Source organism: Pongo abelii, chromosome 7 (assembly GCF_028885655.2).
Source record: "Pongo abelii isolate AG06213 chromosome 7, NHGRI_mPonAbe1-v2.0_pri, whole genome shotgun sequence".
In the NCBI taxonomy this organism is placed as follows: Eukaryota; Metazoa; Chordata; class Mammalia; order Primates; family Hominidae; genus Pongo; species Pongo abelii.
Window position 1 is genome coordinate 35,257,423 of NC_071992.2, and position 19,442 is coordinate 35,276,864.

General features: G+C 42.6%; 1 protein-coding gene and 1 long non-coding RNA gene across 11 annotated transcripts in view; one reads left to right on the forward strand and one right to left on the reverse strand.

Annotated features, from left to right (window-relative positions):
* Positions 1–406: 406 nt before the first annotated feature.
* The window catches only part of FUT10 (fucosyltransferase 10), a 100,223-nt gene continuing 81,187 nt past the window's right edge, over positions 407–19,442 (reverse strand). For 3 of the 10 annotated variants that reach the window (XM_063726605.1, XM_054561417.2, XM_063726606.1), the window contains 2 exons: positions 18,550–19,385; positions 407–2,667 (listed from right to left, as the gene is read on the reverse strand). In XM_063726605.1, coding sequence (XP_063582675.1) covers positions 2,440–2,667; positions 18,550–19,385 — 1,064 coding nt within the window. In that variant the 3' untranslated portion in view covers positions 407–2,439. The remainder of the gene's footprint in view (positions 2,668–18,549; positions 19,386–19,442) is intronic. The other 7 variants (XM_063726604.1, XM_054561415.2, XM_063726603.1 and 4 more) reach the window with 5 other exon arrangements.
* Positions 7,389–13,532, forward strand: LOC129060951 (uncharacterized). The gene is made up of 2 exons (XR_008527859.1): positions 7,389–7,821; positions 11,952–13,532. It is a non-coding gene; the product is annotated as an uncharacterized LOC129060951 (long non-coding RNA).

The following is a 19,442-nucleotide window of genomic DNA, read 5'->3' on the forward strand; positions in this document are numbered from 1 at the left end:
CTAGCCAATATGCTGAAACCCCATCTCTACTAAAAAAAAAAAAAAAAAAAAAAAAAAAATACAAAAATTGGCCGGGCCCGGTGGCAGGCGCCTGTAATCCCAGCTACTTGGGAGGCTGAGGCAGGAGAATCACTTGAACCCAGGAGGTGGAGGTTGCAGTGAACTGAGATCGCACCACTGCACTCCAGCCTATGTGATACAGCACGACTTCGTCTCAAAAAAATATGAAGTTCTTGAAAACAATCCAAGTAAAATGTACTGAAGGACCAAGCAAAATGTTGCATTGTACAAACTCCTTCACAGCCATGAGGCATTCCTCACAACAGTCCTGTGAGGGAGGTTCCTTTCTTAAAATATTTCACAAACGGAGACAGTGAGGTAAAGGGAAAGGTATGGCAAAATGGGATCAACACAGATTAATGATTTTATTTCACTAAACTTGTTCAGGGATAAATACTTCAGAAATGCTTAGAGAGGATTTTATCTATGGACTTGATGAAGAACTAAGATGGAACGAGATTTCATGAAAAGTTAAGGTTTAAGACATACACACAGCACATAAGCACTGGGTATTTGCTTAAGGCATTTATGGGGAAGAACTGAAGTTATCATGATAATATCTTGCCAGAGGCATAAATCACCTCTCAGGCTTTCTTTTGAGGGTTCAAAAAAACACAACTCACTTCATTTTATACGCAATTTAAAATCTGACCTTTAACAAGGAATCCCCCTTTCCAGTCTTTATTTCTTTAATATTATCAAATACAATGGCAGAGCGAGAAATTCCCTTTCATCCTCAATACTACCCATTAAGTATGCTCCTTCATCCAAACAGCGTGCTTCCCTTGAATAATATACAGTGGTTCCAAAATAGTTTGTTACCCTCTTTAGTAAAAACATCAACAAAATTAAATTTCTTAAATGTTGATGAACAATTAAGAATGTTACACAGGGGAAAAAAAAAGAAAAAACCTCCCAAAGCCAGCCCAATCACTTCTTTTTGGATGCAAAAACTAAGGCCCATGGAGGTTAAGAGATATGTCCAAGATCATATTTAGTTAATGAAAGAGCTGGGATTGGGAAGAACCCAGTTATAGACACCTTCTCTCACCCAATGTGATCCTTCTGGCTTCTATAAGGAGGTACTGGTTTTGGTTCTCCTTTCTCACATGCTGGCTGACAAAGCCCAGCCAGAGCTTCCTAATGAAGACACTGCTCACAGCTAAGCACACCAAGGGCACAGCCTTCAATACAATGGGAGCTGATGCTAAGGAAGCACTCATCAACTCTCCCTCATGCCATGACACAGACATGAGCATCACAGACTCTTCCTGTCTTCTGGCTGCCTTCTGAGGCTTGTGGCTTTCCATGATGAAGAATGGAAACCATGACACAACAGTGGCAACAGGCTTTTAGTATCATCTAGAAGCCTCCCCTCCCTCACATGGAAAGAAAACGTGAGCCAGTGTTTTCCTCCTTGTCTTCTGAGATGCTCCAGTAGATGCCCCAGACAGGACAGCTGAACCTTCCCTATAGCAGGATCCGAAATGACAGGAAATGCTCACAAACTGAATGTCTGTAGCTGCCACCATGACAGGCTGCACATCATCCTACGAACAGACAAATCAGCTTCAGCACAATTGGAGTTCCTGGGGGTATTCACTTCTACTCTCACACTACTCAAAATGTCCAGGCTGTCCAGCCTGAATCATAATCATAGCAATTCTTAATATTATTCTGCGCAGCAGAAGGGATAAGTGGTAACATCTCACTAATCAAAACACACAGGAGTTACTGTGTCTTTACAAGACATTCTACTTTGAAGGGAAAATGGGAGGCGATAGGGCAAGGCATAACTAAAGAAAGTGAGAGAGGTGGCTCAGGGCATGGAGAAGAAGGTAGACACACATAAATTCTTTTCACTTAAAGAGGGGATAGCGGATAAACTTGAAACAGCTTTTATTACTCACTTACATCCCTGGAACCAACAGACGGGATCTCTCATTGCCAAGTTCTAATGTATTTCATCCTCATGCTCGGCTGCAGGACACCAGGTTTGCCAAATACCAATAAGCTGTTGAGAGTGAGGTGAGTATCAAGAATCTACATCTAGATCATCTCCCTCCATTGCACAAGGAAAGTACTCACTCTAGGTGAATTTCCACAAAAGGCAGTAAGTATGTGGGTCCACAGACATGGACATGGAAGATAACCAGTGTCCATAAGAAATATTTCCTTTTTTAGTATAAAAAATATAGAGGCAACCCCTAAGTGTAATTTGCATCTATTCTTTGAAAGGGCTCATTATGAGTACTGCAGCAACTAATTATTATCCTGATGAATAATCAACAGAACAGCTATTACGTTCAAATATTAAGGCAACCTAGAAAATAAACCTCAAGAAGGCTCTAGTCTGTTTCATTCTGATCATTTTTGAAATCAGTCCTTGAATACTAGGCCCCAAAACTCTTGAGATGAAAAGTTTTGATTCCTATCAACCAGCCACCTTAGTGCCTGGGCTTCTTTCTTGGATTGTTCAAAGCTGGATATCCACATCTCTCGCAAAGAGCTCAAAGGCGGAGCCCGGAGTGGTGAGAAAGCAAACACCGTGGGCTCTGGACAACTCAGGTGGGTATCTTCTGCCTCCCATCTTTTGGGTGGTAAGCCCTGCAGGAAGAGAAGAGAGAAATGAATTAGAAACATATGATAACAAAGCACAATTCCCGTGTTCCCATCTCACAAAAATGGAACACAGCACAGACTTTCCTTAAAGCAACAGCTTTACCCCATGGAGTTAAAGGGGAAAGAAAGCATCTCACATATTGCCTTACTTAATTCTTACAGTAAGCATATTAAATAGGTGCTACTACCCCATTTTACAGGAGTGGAAACTAAACCACAAAAAAGTTACATAAATTGCCCCAAACAGTATATACTTAAGATCGAATATAGTTCTCTTTAGATTCTAAAGCCTTCCCCTCCCTCTGGTTATTTATCTGTTGATTTGTTTATTCCTTTTCCCCCTGTTATCCCACCCCTATTCTCCTCCCCATAGGCACATATTTTAAGATGTTTAACACAGTTCTTTGTATTTGCATGAAAGTGTATTCGAATACTCATTGCAAAATGTGTTCTCAATCTCTGGGCATTTATTTTTAATATACTTATATGCTATCATATATCTCATTTGTTTGCTACTTTTTCACCAAGCATTGTTTTTACATCTATCTATGTTGTCACATGTGACAACTAATCCCTAGTTTTTAATATATTCCCACTGCACTGCACTCAACTGTCCCCAGTACTAAGATGTTTCCACCCAACAATAATGATACCTGACCTTTGCATAATACCTCCCAGCTTCAAAATGCCACCATGAGCTTGGTCCACGCTCAGTCGTGGCTTATTTCCATGGTCTCCTAACTAACCCCTTGATTCCACTTCTGATCCTCTGCAGGCTACACTCAGCAGCCCTTCTCATTCCAAGTTCAAGTCCAAGTCTTTAAAATGGCCTACATGTTCAGGATTTGACCTTCCAATAATTTAGAAGGGAGAAAGGGAGAAAAGAAAAAAAGAAGTAAAAGAGAAAGAGGGGAGACAGAAAAACTCCAGGATAACAGAGTGAACACACATATCCAATTTCATTTCCTCCAGAAACACCATTAAAATGAGAGTAAAACGACTGTTCTTGAAAGGCATTAACCTGTAAGAATTGGGAGAATGGAAGAGGGCAGAAGAGTAACAAAACATAGAAGAATAGGAAAATTAGCAACTTCACAGTGGGAAAACCTAGCACATACCACCTGAATCAAGCAATCAAAGTTAACATTACCAGTTATACGTTATGTTGGTATAATGCATCCCCTGATACAGGGGTCCTCACCTCCCAGGTCATGAACCAGTACTGTTCCGTGGCCTGTTAGGAACCAGGCTGCAGAGCAGGAGGTGAGCAGCACGCATGTGAGCACTGCCGCCTGAGCTCTGCCTCCTGTCAGATCATCAGTGACATTAGATTCTCCTAAAAGGGTGAACCTTATTGTGAACTGCACATGCGAGGAATCCAGCTTGCTCACTCCTTATAAGCATCTAATCCCCCACCCACCTACCGGTCTGTGGAAAAATTGTCTTCCACAAAATAGGTCTCTGGTGCCAAAAAGGTTGGGAACAGCTGCCCTAATAGGATGCAATGAGAACACGTTTACCTCTGTGGTATTATTCCCCAAAATCCATAACCCAAGTGTTAACATGAGAAGACATTAGAGACAAACCGTATGAAGGGACATTCTACAAAATACTGACCAGTACTCTTCAAAAGTTATTAAAAATAAGAAAAAGCTTCAGCAACCGTCACAGATTGGAGGAGGCTAATGAAACGTGATGGCTTAATTACAGCCTGGTATCCCAGATTTGATCCTAGCGCAGACAGAGGATGTTACAGAAATATGGCCAAATATGACTAAAGAGAAGTATGACTAGACTCTGCAGTTTAGCAAGCAGTAATGTGCCAATATGAATTTTTTATTGGTGACAAATGTACCACAGTTACGTAAAACGATAGCATGAGGGGAAGCCAGGGAAAAGGCATACAGAACTCTGAACTATCTTTAAAATGTTCTGTAAACAAAATTAAAAGTTTTTTTAGTAAAAGACAATGGCAAAATGCCTTTAAAATTCTGAGAAAAATGAATGTCCATTTTAGTGGTTTACAGTCAGCTAACCTATTGCTTAAATTTAGGGTAGAATGAAGACATTTTCTTTTCTTTCTTTTTTTTTTTTTGACACGGAATCTCGCTCTGTCCCCCAGGCTGGAGTGCAGTGGCATGATCTCAGCTCACTGCAACCTCCACCTCCTGGGTTCTAGTGATTCTCCTGCCTCAGCCTCCCAAGTAGCTGAGATTACAGGTGTCTGCCACTATGTCCAGCTAATTTTTTTTTTTATTTTTAGTAGAGACGGGGTTTCACCATGTTGGTCAGGCTGGTCTCGAAATCCTGACCTCAGGTGATCCACCTGCCTCAGCCTCCCAAAGTACTGGGAGTACAGGCGCGAGCCACTGTGCTCAGCTGAAATGAAGACATTTTCACACATTCTCGCATGTACCTCTTCTCAGGAAGCGACTAGAGAGTATGATCAACCAAAACAAGAGAATAAACTAAGAAAACAGGAGACATAGCATGCAGGAAACAGATGTCAACGGAAGGGAAAAAAAGAGAAGACTGCTGGGGAAGTGACATCTCAGGTTGCTGCTCCACACTAAGGTAAAGGACAATGAGCACAGATGGGAGTGGGTCGGAGGCTCCAGGAGAGATCCCTTCCACAAGATCAAGAGAGCTGGACGCCTGCCATATCTCAACATCTTCAGAGGAGAGTTAAACAATCAACAAAGACTGAATGACTGACAGGTACATGGAAAAATAATCAAATAAGAAGGCAATTATTACCTGGGAAAGAAACAAAAAACTGTATATATAAGGGGGAAATGATAGTGTACTACATGGTTTATTTTTAATAACAGTCACACAGTTATATTCAAACACTAAATATAAAAAAAAATAGTATGTAAATGTGTTACTTAGAAACATAGAGTAAATAGGCCAGGTGTGGTGGCTCACTCCTGTAATCCCAGCACTTTCAGAGGCCAAAGCAGGTGGATCACTAGAGGTCAGGAGTTAGAGACCAGCCTGGCCAACATGGTGAAACCCTGTCTCTACCAAAAATACAAAAATTAGCCGGGTGTGGTGGCGCGTGCCTGTAATCCCAGCTACTCAGTAGGATGAGGCAGGAGAATCGCTTGAACCCAGGAGACAGAGGTTACAGTGAGCCAAGATCATGCCACTGCACACCAGCCTGGGTGACAGAGTCAGACTCCATCTCAAAAAAAAAAAAAAAAAAAAAAAAAAAAAAACAGGAAAAGAAAAAGAAACATTGGGTAAATACCAAAATAATTAAATAATTAGCTAAATATTGTGGTTGCTTCTGGGAAGGACAGAAAAGGGAAAAGAAGTGGAAGACTGCTGTTTTTGTTAATTAACTTTGTAGAAATATTTGATTCTTCAACCTATATGCATGTATATATTTTTCTTAAAAAAAACTGTCTTAATGGGAAGACAGTCCATTATGTGTCAGGTTTATAATTATTACAATCTTCCTCCATTCCAAATTTAGAAAGCATAGCAGAAAAACCAGCTGGAAATATAAAAATGTGGGTGCTAGTTATGATTGGCTCAACATATTTTCTTTTCTTTAAAACTCCCATAGGAAATATATGAGGAGATACTAGGAGTATTTAGTGTGAAGAGGTGATGACTTTGAGTGAACAGAGTTTGTCTTCAAGCAAAGAAGTCCCTTCAAGTGAAGGGACTATATAAGTGGAAGTGTGAATTAACTTGTTTGGTAAAATGTGAAGGATAGAGATTGTCAAGTCCTCCTTTCTCTTGGGAACCACTGATGGATTATCATGAAGTCTGACTTCCAAGGGCCTAGAACTTGAGCAGGGATTCTTTACCAAGCACAGAGAACCAGAGTGCAAATTGAAATTGCAAACCATTAGGAATGTTAAGACTTAAAATCTGGGAAATCTATGAATATCAAGTTCAAAGGACCAAAGGTAAGCTCAAAATTGTGATTACATTAGCCAGAGTTCATGGTTGGATAGAGACTGGATTTGAAGCAAGAGCAGAACAAAATCAAGTAAGGAGATGCAAAACAACTTTCAACTTTTGAGAGGCCACTGTTCACCTCTATTGGCTGGTAGTACAGATGCCAGACTGTATCCTGCCAAACTGAGGAATCAGAGCAGGTAGCTAAGAATTGACTATAAAGGCTGGGCACGGTGGCTCACACCTGTAATCTCAGCAATTAGGCCGAGGCGGGTGGATCATGAGGTCAAGAGTTCGAGACCAGCCTGACCAACATAGTGAAACCCCATCTCTGCTGAAAATATAACAAATAAGCTGGGCATGGTGGCATATGCCTGTAATCCCAGCTACTCAGGAGGCTAAGGTTGCAGTAAGCTGAGATCACACCATTGCATTCCAGCCCAGGCAACAGTGCAAGACTCTGTCTCAAAAAAAAAAAAAAAAGAATTGACTATAAAAGGGGAAGTTTCAGTTCAATACAAAGAACCAAATGTTCTGGAAACATTTTATCTTTTGTTTGTCAAAACAAACAAAAGATAAAATAAGCTACCTTTAAAAATAATGAAATCACCAACACTGAAAATGCCCTAGCACAAATTAATGGATGGCTTGTTCATGATACTCGAGTCACCAGTCAGCTGGTAATTGTACGGATCACATAACCTTCCATGGTCTTCCCAACCCTGACCTTGCATAATGGTTTATATGAGAAAGTCAGTAATATTACCCTATTTCCTTGCCTTCCCACTCAGGAGAGGAGCCCATCAAGGGTAGGATAAAGTTCCAACTCAACGTGACATCACAGAGAAAAGAATCTTATGAAATGAACTCTTTTCACTCTAACATTCTGCCAGAAATATTTCACAGTATGACCCAAAGGAAGTGTGTCTGATGAAGTAGTTATGACAGTTTTAGAAGTAACTTAAGTTTCAGTATCCCTTTCCAGCTGAGGTCTTGTGCAGAAAAACCAGCTGTTTCTAAAGTATGATTTTAAAAGACTTTGTTTCCAAAGAGAACGTGGTTCCTAGCAATGAGGAAAATGCAGATAATCCTCAAATTCATAACTTCTTGAGCCCATCAGGGAACTGAGTTCCAGAGGGTGACAAAGCCCCTTTGAGGAAAGATGGATAATCTGTTTCACCTTTGGCAGAACACAGGAGAGAGAGGTGATCACCATACAAACAGGTAACAAGAAATCAGTTAAAATTTTAATAAATTCTTAGAAGTGGAGTAACCATATCAGCTGGAATAGCTTGGATGCCCAGATACAAAAAAGAGTTCAAACTCATCAAAAGCTCTTTTCTGTGGACCTCCATCAAATGCTCAGAAGGAAGACTGGGGGCAGCACAGGATTGTAAAGGGTCTCCCTCCTTGGCACAGCATGGTGGATGATCTTCTTCTGCTAGGGGAATTCAGGAAGCCTCTCCACCCTCCCCAGACCTTTTCCTCATAAATGTAAAGGCCTTAAGCCACTGGGGGAGCAGTAGCAAACCCTTCTGCTTCCAGATCCAAGGGAAAAATCTATTACTTCTGGGGGAGAGAGAGAAGCAAAACTCCTCTTTCTCATGGTTGGGGGCAGGATGGAAACCATTTTGGGCCTAGAATCCTATCATGATACCAGAAGTTACACCACTGGGGAGCGGCATAAACTCTCCCTCCAAACTAACCACAGATACGAGGCAGAGCTTGGCTGCCAAGAGAAGAGGCAAGGACACTGGAAAAGCTTCACCCCTGAGACCCAGGAATCCAGAACCTGCCTAAGCCTGAGGCTGTGAAGGCAACAAAGAACCTGCCCTACTCCCAACATAAGTTTACTGCTAAGGAATGAGTAACAGGAGTTTGCTGGTGGGGAGAAGCAAGAATATTGAAATAGACCTCATCTGTGGCATAGCAATGCAGGAATTGCTAAAAGCTGAGGGTGGAGGAGAAATACTGAGAAAAACTCTTTAACACCCCAGGCCCCACTTTAAACATAGGCAATAGCAGTGCTTAGTCACTGGATAATTATTATTACTGGAAACGTTTGAAACCTGAGGAGCACAAAAGGTAACAATAGCAACACAAAATCCAAATCTAGCTCAACTCTTGACTAACCTGACTCTACCTCCCTAATGTGATTTGGCTTTGTGTCCCCACCCAAATGTCATCTTGAATTGTAATCCCCATGTGTCAAGGGAGGGAACTGGTGGGAAGTGACTGGATCATGGGGGTGATCTCCCCCATGCTGTTGTCGTGATAGTGAGTTCTCACGAGATCTGATGGTTTAAATGTGTGGCATTTCCTCTCTCTCTCTCTCTCCCCCTCCCTCCCCTCCTGCTTTGTCGTGGTAAGATGTGTTTGCTTCCCCACTTTGCTTTCCGCCACAATTGTAAGTTTCCCAAGGCCTCCCTCGCCACGCAGAACTGTGAGTCAATTAAACCTCTTTCCTTATAAATTACCCAGTCTTGGTTGGTTCTTTATAAACAGTGGGAAAATGGAGTAATACACGTCCCTTCTCCCCCACCCACACACATTAACAGCCTTGACAGAAAAGAGGCATGTCCATTGCCATACATAAACATTGATCTCGGTCTCTCTGCTTTTGTACATAATGTCCAGGAATCAAAAAAAAAAAATCATGAAACACATAAAAAGAGAAAAAACAAAAAACAAACACTATCAAAAGATAAAGCCATCAACAGAACCAGACTCACAAATGACTCAGATGTTGGAACTATCAGGAAGGAACTTTAAATTACCATTAATATGTTAAAGAATATAGTAGAAGGCTGGGCACGGTGGCTCACGCCTGTAATCTCAGCACTTTGGGAGGCTGAGGCAGGTGGATCACGAGGTCAGGAGTTCTAGGCCAGCCTGGCCAACATGGTGAAACCCTGTCTCTACTAAAAATACAAAAATTAGCCAGGCGTGGTGGCATGCACCTGTAGTTCCAGCTAGTCAGGATGCTGAGGCAGGATAATTGCTGGAATCCAGGAGGCAGAGGTTGCAGTGAGCCGAGATCACACCACTGTACTCCAGCCTGGGCAACAGAGCAAGACTCTGTCTAAAAAAAAAAAATATATATATATATATACATAGTAGAAAAGGGAGACAATATGCATGATATGCATGAACATAAGGGTAATTTCAGCAGGGAGATGTAATATAAAACAGGAGTCAAATGGAAATGCTAGGTTTCTGCAGCTAAAGAGATGGTGAATTAGGTGATTCCTAAGCTACTTTCAATTCTGACATTGTATGACTCTAAGACCACCACTTCAAGAAGGTAAGAGAAGATAAACGATAAGAAAATGGATAGTTTAGGTGTAGAAAACATGAGATAACTAATAATCTCCCACTTAGAATTGTTCCTTCTCATCTTCAATTTAAAATACAAAAAGTGACCAGGTACAATGGTTCATGCCTATAATCCCAGCACTTTGGGAGGCCAAGGTGGGAGGATTGCTTGAGGTCAGAAGTTTAAAACCAGCCTGGGCAACATAGCAAGACCCTGTCTCTACAAAAATAAAAGTTAAAAAATTAGACATGGTGGCACATGCTGTAGTACTGGCTACTCAGGAGGCTGAGGCAGGAGGATTGCTTGAGTCCAGCAGTTCAAGACTCCAGTGAGCTATGATCGCACCACTGCGCTCCAGCCTGGGTGATAGAATGAGACCCTGTCTCAAAAAAAATTTAAAAAGGCCAGGCACTGTGGCTCACACCTGTAAAACCAGCACTTTGGAGAGCCAAAGCAGGAGGATGGCTTGACCCCAGGAGTTTGAGACCAGCATGGGCAACATAGTGAGACTCCAACTTTACAGAAAAACTTTAAAAAATTAACCAGGCATGGTGACATGCACCTGTAATCTTAGCTACCCAGGAGACTGAGATGGAAGGATCACTTGAGCCCAGGAAGTGGAAGCTATAGTGAACCATGACCACACCACTGCACTTCAGCCTGGGCAACAGAGCAAGACCCTGTCTCAATCAATCAAATTTATATATGTATACATATAAATATATAAAGCAATGGAAAATTACTACAGGCAACTCCAGTTAAAAAGTAAATTCTATTAACCTTAAGACAGATTGTCTGTTTTGTTCAGTTTAAATACAGATAGGAAATCACCAAATTATCTTGTCTTTTAGTCCTTTCATACTAAATCCTATTTTCCTAGAAGCCTTCCCCCATTTTTATACTTTATCATTCTAACTTAAAAAGAAATCCAAACTATTTAAAACCACGTTTAATCTGTAGGAAGAAAAATTTTGACCTAAGGTACATCTACCTTTGAACAACTGACATTGTGATACAGGAAGTATAAGATCTTACCCTTCGTAGACAGTAGATAAAAGTTTGTTCAAAGAAAGGTGATACAGGAAGTGCAAGGTCTTACCCTTCATAGATAGTAGATAAAAGTTTGTTCAAAGAAAGGACTTGTAAGGTAGTTCAAGCTCTCCTGGTAAGTGCCCATTTGATGACTTAGGGTTATTACTTCTGGTGGTGATTTAGTACCAAAGGATGTCTTATGCTAGAAAGCTTTAAAATGAAGAGAGTGCACTTAAATGCAGCGTTTGTTATGAGTTCATCATCTTAGCGTGGTAGTTAATGGAATCTCTGTAACAGCTGTATTCTGATACTGTGGCGGTAGTACTAACAGCTGGCTGCCAGCGATTAAGTTGGCCTTTTGGAAGACTCTTGTAGAATCTTTACCAAAAGTATCCAGATCTCCCATTTTAGAGAATTTTTCCTTCACAGTGCACAAAGCTTATTCCTTTAATAATGTCTCATCTAAATTGTAAGCCCTATGACAAGGGACCATGTCTTTTCTTGCTTACCATTATCTAGCACAATAATGCCCGAATCAGAGTGCACTTTCAATACAATTTTTTTCAACTAGTTTGTTTAATAAATAAAATAGGCTGGGCACAGTGGCTAACACACGCAATCCCAGCACTTTGGGAGGCTGAGACGGGCACATTGCTTGAGCTAAGGACTTCAAGACCAGCCTGGGCAACATGGCAAAACTCCATCTCTACAAAAAGTACAAAAATTTGCCAGGCATGGTGGCTGCGCCTACAGTCCCAGCTACTCGGGAGTCTGAGGTGGGAGGACCACTCAAGCCTGGAGCTGGAGGTTGCAGTGAGCCGAGATCACACCACCGTACTCCAGCCTGGGTGATAGAGACCCTGTCTCAAACAATCAATCAATCAAATGGAGATTTCCAAATAAAAATGGTTGACTAGATACACACTTTTAATTTCATTCCCTCCTGAAATCCCATAAAATGACAGCAAGTTGTTTTTTGTTTGTTTGTTTGTTTTTTATGGCATAGATTCCTGAAGAAAAACAAAATGATAAAGAAAACAAAAAATTTTGGAAGTTGCAAAGTTAACAGATGGGTGGCAAATGACTTAGTTGATGTGAGAAAGCTGAGTTCTAAGAAGCAGCGGGAAAGCAGAAAAGCAACTCAACGTTCACTGCAGCGTGCACAAGATGCTGCAGAATTTGGTGGCGCACAGAACCTCTGGCAGTGGGTATAAAGAAGAGGCTGAAAGGGAAGTGGATGCCGGTTTTGTAGGAGGCAACTGAAGACCCAAATCATCACTGTGCACAAGCAAGAAACCGACGTTCTCCTACCCCAGCAGCAGCTGAGTATTGTCCAAAGAAACTTAACAGTAGATCATTAGACTAGGGGAGAGTAGGCATGAACGAGGGTAAGAGTACCTCCCTCTAGCAGATTCCTGAACTTCTCAACTTCATCTATCCCTTGCCCCACCTGCACAGGGCTCTGACCAACAGTACACCTCACCTCCTTCCATGTGACTTCCTGCTCTAGAATTTAACTGTTGGAGTCACTGTGGAACTCTTCTCAGCACCCATATCACACACGTGCAACCCAAAAGGTGGAGCAAGTTAGGACCAGTGGGGCAAATTTTGGACCACAGAGAAAGCAGGGCCCATGGATCAATTTTCTCCCCTTCCTTACCTGGAAGTAATGATTCCGAGTGCAGTATGTGCTTCTCAGGGGCAGGGTCCTGAGGATGAACCAACCACTCCCACTTAACACTCAGCTCAGTAACATCCTCGAATTGCCCTCCTTCCTTCCCTGCTCCTCCCTCCAACCCTCTAGGACTGCACTCCCTAACAGAATCACGGCACAGATGCCTGTGTTTCCATTTCTGTTTTCTGTGGAAGCCAGGTTAAGATCGTTGGTACCAGGAGTGACGCTAAAGAGCATTATTCACCTGATGGCAATAAAAGCCCCATTGCTGGTGGGAAAGCCCCATTAAAATTAATATCACCTGCTTTATCACCAGCACTCATCACCTAAGTGAGAAACAGAGGCCCTACTCTGGGAAGAAATAGCTCATATACCAAGAAAAGCAGCAAAGGCTAGGGTGTACTGTCAAGAACTGGGTAAGTGGCCAGGTGCAGTGGCTCATACCTGTAATCCCAGCACTTTGGGAGGCTGAGGTTGGAGGATCACTTGAAGTCAGGAGTTCAAGACCAGCCTGGCCAACATGTTGAAACTCCCATCTCTACTAAATATACAAAAATTAGCTGGGCGTGGTGGTGCACACCTGTAATCCCAGCTACTCAGGAGGCTAAGGCAGGCGAATCGCTTGAATCCGAGAGGCAGAGGTTGCAGTGAGCCGAAATTACACCACTGCACTCCAGCCTGGGTGACAGAGTGAGACTCTGTCTCAAAAAACAACTGCCCCCTCAGACAGGATAGCAAGTCTGAAGCAACACCATTGTCTTGGAAAAACTGTAGAGGTCAATGCCCCATAAGACCAAGGAGTTTTCCCCATCATAATCCCCACCACCACCATTTAATTCACCATTCTGACCCCTGAAAAAAAAAATAGATAAATCATGGCAGATGATAGGGGACATCAGGAACTTAACCTGACAGTAGTTCCAAATGCAGCTGCCTTGCTGAAACTGGCATTTATACAGGATCAATATGGCTCCAATCAGTATCTGATATTGATGCACACCAGTAAGCAGCCACTGAGAGAAAGCTCACAACAAGCAGGTAGATATTATGAGTTATTGGATTTCAGCTGGCCTGTCCCTTTGTTACCCCAATACTGGTTCCACTGACCCATGAACAGGACATTGTAGGAATGATGGAGGCTATGCATGAACAGAAGAGCTTTGGCTCTCACTCAAAGGCAGAATTTATCACTGCCACTGTTGAAGACCTGACCTACCAGCAACAATGATCAATGCTGGAGCTTCTGATAAGGCACAATTCCTTGAGAAGAATGTCTAATCTCTAGTCTCCCAGTGACAGGCTAAAATCCTTTTACTCGAGAAGGAATAGCAATTAGTCCTTGCTGAAATTGACACCTACCTTGGATACACTCATGGGGAACTTCCTTGTCCCCCATACCTCTGCCTACTGTATCACTCAGGGGTTACAGAATGCCTTCTTCAGGCCGGGCATGGTGGCTCACACCTGTAATCCCAGCACTATGGGAGGCCGAGGTGGGTGGATCACCTGACGTCAGGTGTTCAAGACCAGCCTGACCAACATGGTGAAATATAAATTGTATTTTATCTCTACTAAAAATACAAAAAATTAGCCAGGCATAGTGGTGTGCACCTGTAATCCTAACTACTCAGGAGGCTAACGCAGGAGAATCATTTGAACCCGGGAGGCAGAGGTTGCAGTGAGCCAAGTTCGTGCCACTGCACTCCAGCCTGGGTGACAAAGTGAGAATCTGCCTAAAAAAAAAAAAAAAAGAATACCTTCTTCAGCAACACGGTATCTTGTACAACACTAACTCAGACTCAGGGACCCATTGCATGGTGAGGGAGGTACCAAAATGGACACATGACACTGTGACAACAATGTGACAGTGGGCACAGCAGTCACCGGTTTTACCAGGTACTCCATCACTCAGAAGCCAGCCTCAAAGAACTATGGAATAGCCTATAAATAGCTTAGCTCAACGACAATAGTCTCTGGGTTTAAGACACCAGTAGTCCATACATGGGACTGTGCTCCAAATACCTAGACTAGATGCAGGAACCAACCCATTGAAGTAGAACTGACTAATGTCACCCTCATTCCCAGTGACCCACTTGCTTATTTTGTGGTTCTCATCCCTGCAACCCTAGGCTTTCCAGGTTCCTGGTTCCCGGGTGGTGGGGGAAGGGGCATTCTTTTCCACTAGGGGCACAGGAAGGTTCCCACTGAACTTGAATCTACAGAACTGTAACTGCTACCTGGTCACTTTGAATTCATTGTGCAAGCAGGAAAATGAAGAAATTATTGTACTGGTCGTGGTAATGGACTCACGAGGAGATGACATTCCCGCTACACAGTGGAAGCAAACAGGGTCTGTCCAGGACGGGGCCTTGTCCATGCCCCATGATGAATAGGGGAAAGTGTAACTGCCATGATCACAGTCTCAGAGGGGCAAGGCAACCACAGGCTCCTAAGGGAAGAGGGTCTGAGTCACCCTATCAGGCAAGCAGCCCAGAATAGTCAAATCACTGGCCAAGAGTGAGGGAAGGCTGGGTGCAGTGGCTCACACCTGTAATCCCAGCACTTTGGGAGGCCAAGGTGGGTGGACCACCTGAGTTCAGGAGTTTGAGACCAGCCTGGCCAACATGGTGAAAACCCATCTCTACTAAAAATACAAAAAAAAAATTAGCTGGGCATGGTGGCAGATGCCTGTAATCCCAGCTTCTCAGGAGGCTGAGGCAGGAGAATTGCTTTGGCTGAAAGAGGGGAAAAAAATATGAAACATACTTAAGTAGCTTACTTTATATTGTGCCATATAGAACAATTCCCGTAAAATAAGTGCAAATGAAAACTGGTGGCTGGGTGCCATGGCTCATGCCTGTAATCCCAGAGCTTTGGGAGGCCGAGACGGGTGGATCACCTGAGGTCAGGAGTTCGAGACCAGCCTGGTCAACATGGCAGAAACTCTGTCTCTACTGAAAATACAAAAATTAGCCGGCTGTGGTGGCATGCGCCTGTAATCCCAGCTGCTCGGGAGGCTGAGGCACAAGAATCGCTTGAGCCTAGGAAGCAGAGGTTGCAGTGAGCTGAGATCGAGCCTCTGCACTCCAGCCTGGGCAACAGAGCAAGGCTCCATCTCAAAAAAAATAAATAAATAAATAAATAAGTGGTCTAATACCTTTTCATTTACTTTCATAGAATGTTTTATTCTGCTTTTCAATAATAAGCACATTAGCATTTTGGAATTGGAACTACTTCATTAAAATGCAAGCAAAGCCTCCTAATCATCTTCACTGACCTCTCTGGGAGGAATCAGAGCACGCTGGAGAAAAACCTACTCTAATTTCCTCAATGAGTCCAGAGAGAAGAACATTCAATCACACCACCTTTGGGCATTCTGAAATGCCATATTCAGTTAGCTGTTTCTGTTAGAACTGCAGGAATGATCTCCCACATCTTCTTTAAAGCTACTTACCCACTGGGCGCGGTGACTCACGCCTGTAATCCCAGCACTTTGGGAGGCCGAGGTGGGAGGATCATAAGGTTGGGAGATCAAGACCATCCTGGCTAACATGGTGAAACCCCGTCTCTACTAAAAATACAAAAAATTAGCTGGGCATGGTGGCGGGCGCTTCTAGTCCCAGCTACTCGAGAAGCTGAGGCAGGAGAATGGCGTGAACCCGGGAGGCGGAGCTTACAGTGAGCCGAGATCGCGCCACTGCACTCCAGCCTGGGCGACAGAGCGAGAGTCCATCTCAAAAAAAAAATTTTTTTTAAAAAAGCTATTTACCAATGCCAGCATACCCTCTCTTCCAGTTCCCAATAATTATCTCAATAGGGTTTTTGTGAGGTACAGAAGCAGTTAGGGTTTGCATATTTCAGTTTTCTGTGAATATAATCTTGAAGCCTTGAAATGATCTTGAAACCTAGCCCAAGCACATCATCACCCTCAGAAATTCTGTTTTCTACCTTGATATATTTTGAGAATAAATAATTGGTATAGCATGGGCAATTAATGTGGTCTCTACTCTCTCATGTTTTCACATGGGTGTGTGTGTGTGTGTGTGTGTGTGTGTATTTAATTTTTTGCTTATGGCCCTATAAATTAGATCATACAGGAAGCCATCAGAAATCAGGATGCATTCTCTGGGAAGAATGATGTAATATTTAGTGTTCGTGTTGCGGACCAAGACAGCCAGCATAAAATAAGTGATTTTATGAGTTGAACAGTTATACAAAACAAGAAAGAAGAATTTAAATTTTCATAATTCTTAAAATCTTAAAAAATATATTTTGAATATTTTAAATCTGTCTACCATATACAGAGTTAGTAGTATCTGAGAGCCCCATATGGTATACATACAATACCTAAAGATAATTTGACATACTGTTTAGGTTTATGTTTGATCTAAAATTCATATAATAAAGTAAGCATGTAAATATTTAAGAAAAGTTGTTGGCCTTCGGAAAATTTAGATAAGGCCAGACGTGGTGGCTCACACCTGTAATCCCAGCACTTTGGGAGGCTGAGACAGGCAGATCACCTGAGGTCAGGAGTTCGAGACCAGCCTGACCAACATGGTGAAACCCCGTCTCTACTAAAAATACAAAAATTAGTCAGGTGTGGTGATTCATGCCTGTAGTCCCAGTTACTCAGGATGCTGAGATACGAGAATTGCTTGAACCTGGGAGGTGGAGGGTGCAGTGAGCTGAGATGGTGCCACTGCACTCCAGCCTGAGCAACAGAGTGAGACTTGGTCTCAAAAAAAAAAAAAAAGAAGAAGAAGAAGAAGAAAATTTTTAGATAAAACCTTACACATCTATGAGAGTCTGGCACAGCAATGATGGGTGATCGGCAAGTGCTATGTGTGGGCCACCTCATTCTGTAAAAATTTCAGGAGAAGTTGAAAGTAATCTTTCTTTTTCTTTCAACAAATTTCCTTTGAACAAATTCAGTTACACATAAAGTAGGTTCATTCCCATTATAAATAAAGTAAGCAAACAAACACCAAGCACAATCTAGAAATTTGAAGACATTACTAAGAAGTTCATAATAATTTAAGAAAGTTTTTATAAGGATTATCCCCATCATTATTTCAGTAGTTTCTCTCTATATTAATAAGCACATATTTGCCAGAAAGAGAAAGAGTAAATATTAGAGCAGCAAGCAAAATGAAAATGAGTTTGAAAGTGGAGGCTGTGGAGTGTCAGTGTGAGAGGTCTGGCAGAAATTATCATACTCCTTCGCCACAGCATTGATGGAGAGGCTAAAGGATTGACCGTGTGGCATGTGGATAAGCAGAACTCTTTTGTGTTTCTTTTTGTTTGTTTTTTTTTTTTTTTGCGACAGAGTCTTGCTCTGTCACCCAGGCTGTAGTACAGTGGCATGATCTTGGCTCACTGCAACCTCTGCATCCTGGATTCCAGCAATTCTCCCACTTCAGCCTCTCAAGTAGCTGGGATTACAAGTGCATGTCACCATGCCCAGCTAATTTTTATATTTTTAGTAGACATGGGGGTTGCCATGTTGCCCAGGCTGGTCTCAAACTCCTGGGCTCAAGTGATCCACCCACCTTAACCTCCCAAAGTGCTCCAATTACAGGCATGAGCCACCATGTCTGGCAAGAACTCTTAATTTTTTATGTTTGGGACTCTTCCCCTTTTCTGCAGCTTTCTGTGTCACTGCCCAGCACCTGCAGCACGGGATCCTCCAGAAGAAACAATAAAGGAGAATGAAGGCTTTCAGGAATGAAGGCCTGTCCGGGGCTTGTAAACTTCATGACGGTACCAAAACGTAGTAATGGAATATTCAACCTTCCTGCAGAGCCCGGTCTCTCTGATAGGAATGAAGAACACTGATGAGGTAGCAATAATAGAAGGAAACACAGGAGAGCAGAGAACATCAAGATGGCCAACTTGCTGGCTCTATGCCCACCTTTGATTTGCTTACCTTTTCCTGAAGCCTGATATTATCCCACACCTTGGTGCACACCATACACTCAAATGCATCGATGTAATTGTCCTGGTTGACGTCTTGCACTCCCCATTTCCGTTCCCTGAGAGCTGTCAGAAGTCGCTGGTTAGAGATCTCACCCTTCAGCTTCCATTCTACATAGGCCTCATACAATCTGTCATCAGAATCCAGTCGTCTGATGTAACTTGCCAGTTCCCTGGGGTGAGAAAATTCTGATACAAGAATAGCACTTTTGTTACTTGGAAGCCAGTCTGTGATGCTGGGGGATCCGTAATATACAGGGACTACCCCCAGTTTCAGTGGCCTCCAGAACTTCTCAGTGATGTAGTCATCACAAACTGCATTCTCAAAAGCTAGGATAAACTTATACTGTGCAATGATCCTATAAAAGCCATTGGCATCCATAGAGGCTGGATTTTTCAGCTGCTGAGGGAGGTCTTTGTTTCGTAAACATTCACCATAGGAATCAACCTTGATGTAAGTCATCAGCTCGCGAACATAGCTGTCCCTGTCTGATGGTGGGTCACAGTCTGACTGTACATACACCAGTGGAGCAAGTCTTTTTCTAAGCTTGTTTTTGGACTGCAAAGGAACTAGGTATCGGAGTGACTTCAGGACTTCAATGCTCTCCAAGTATTGGGTAGTTAGTGGCAAGTGGGAATGCCTGCTGAACGTGGCAGTGTAGTTGAATAAGGTGATCACTGGTTTATGAAAGAGCTTATAATTGTTTTTCGGGGACTCTTCGTGAAAAAGAGCCCAGTCATGATGGGCTTTCCGAGGCAGAGGTAAGCTATCTATGTTAAAGTCAGTACCTAGGAGAAGAAAATGAGATATTAGTTAGTATTTCCAAAAGAATGTTGCTAAGTTTG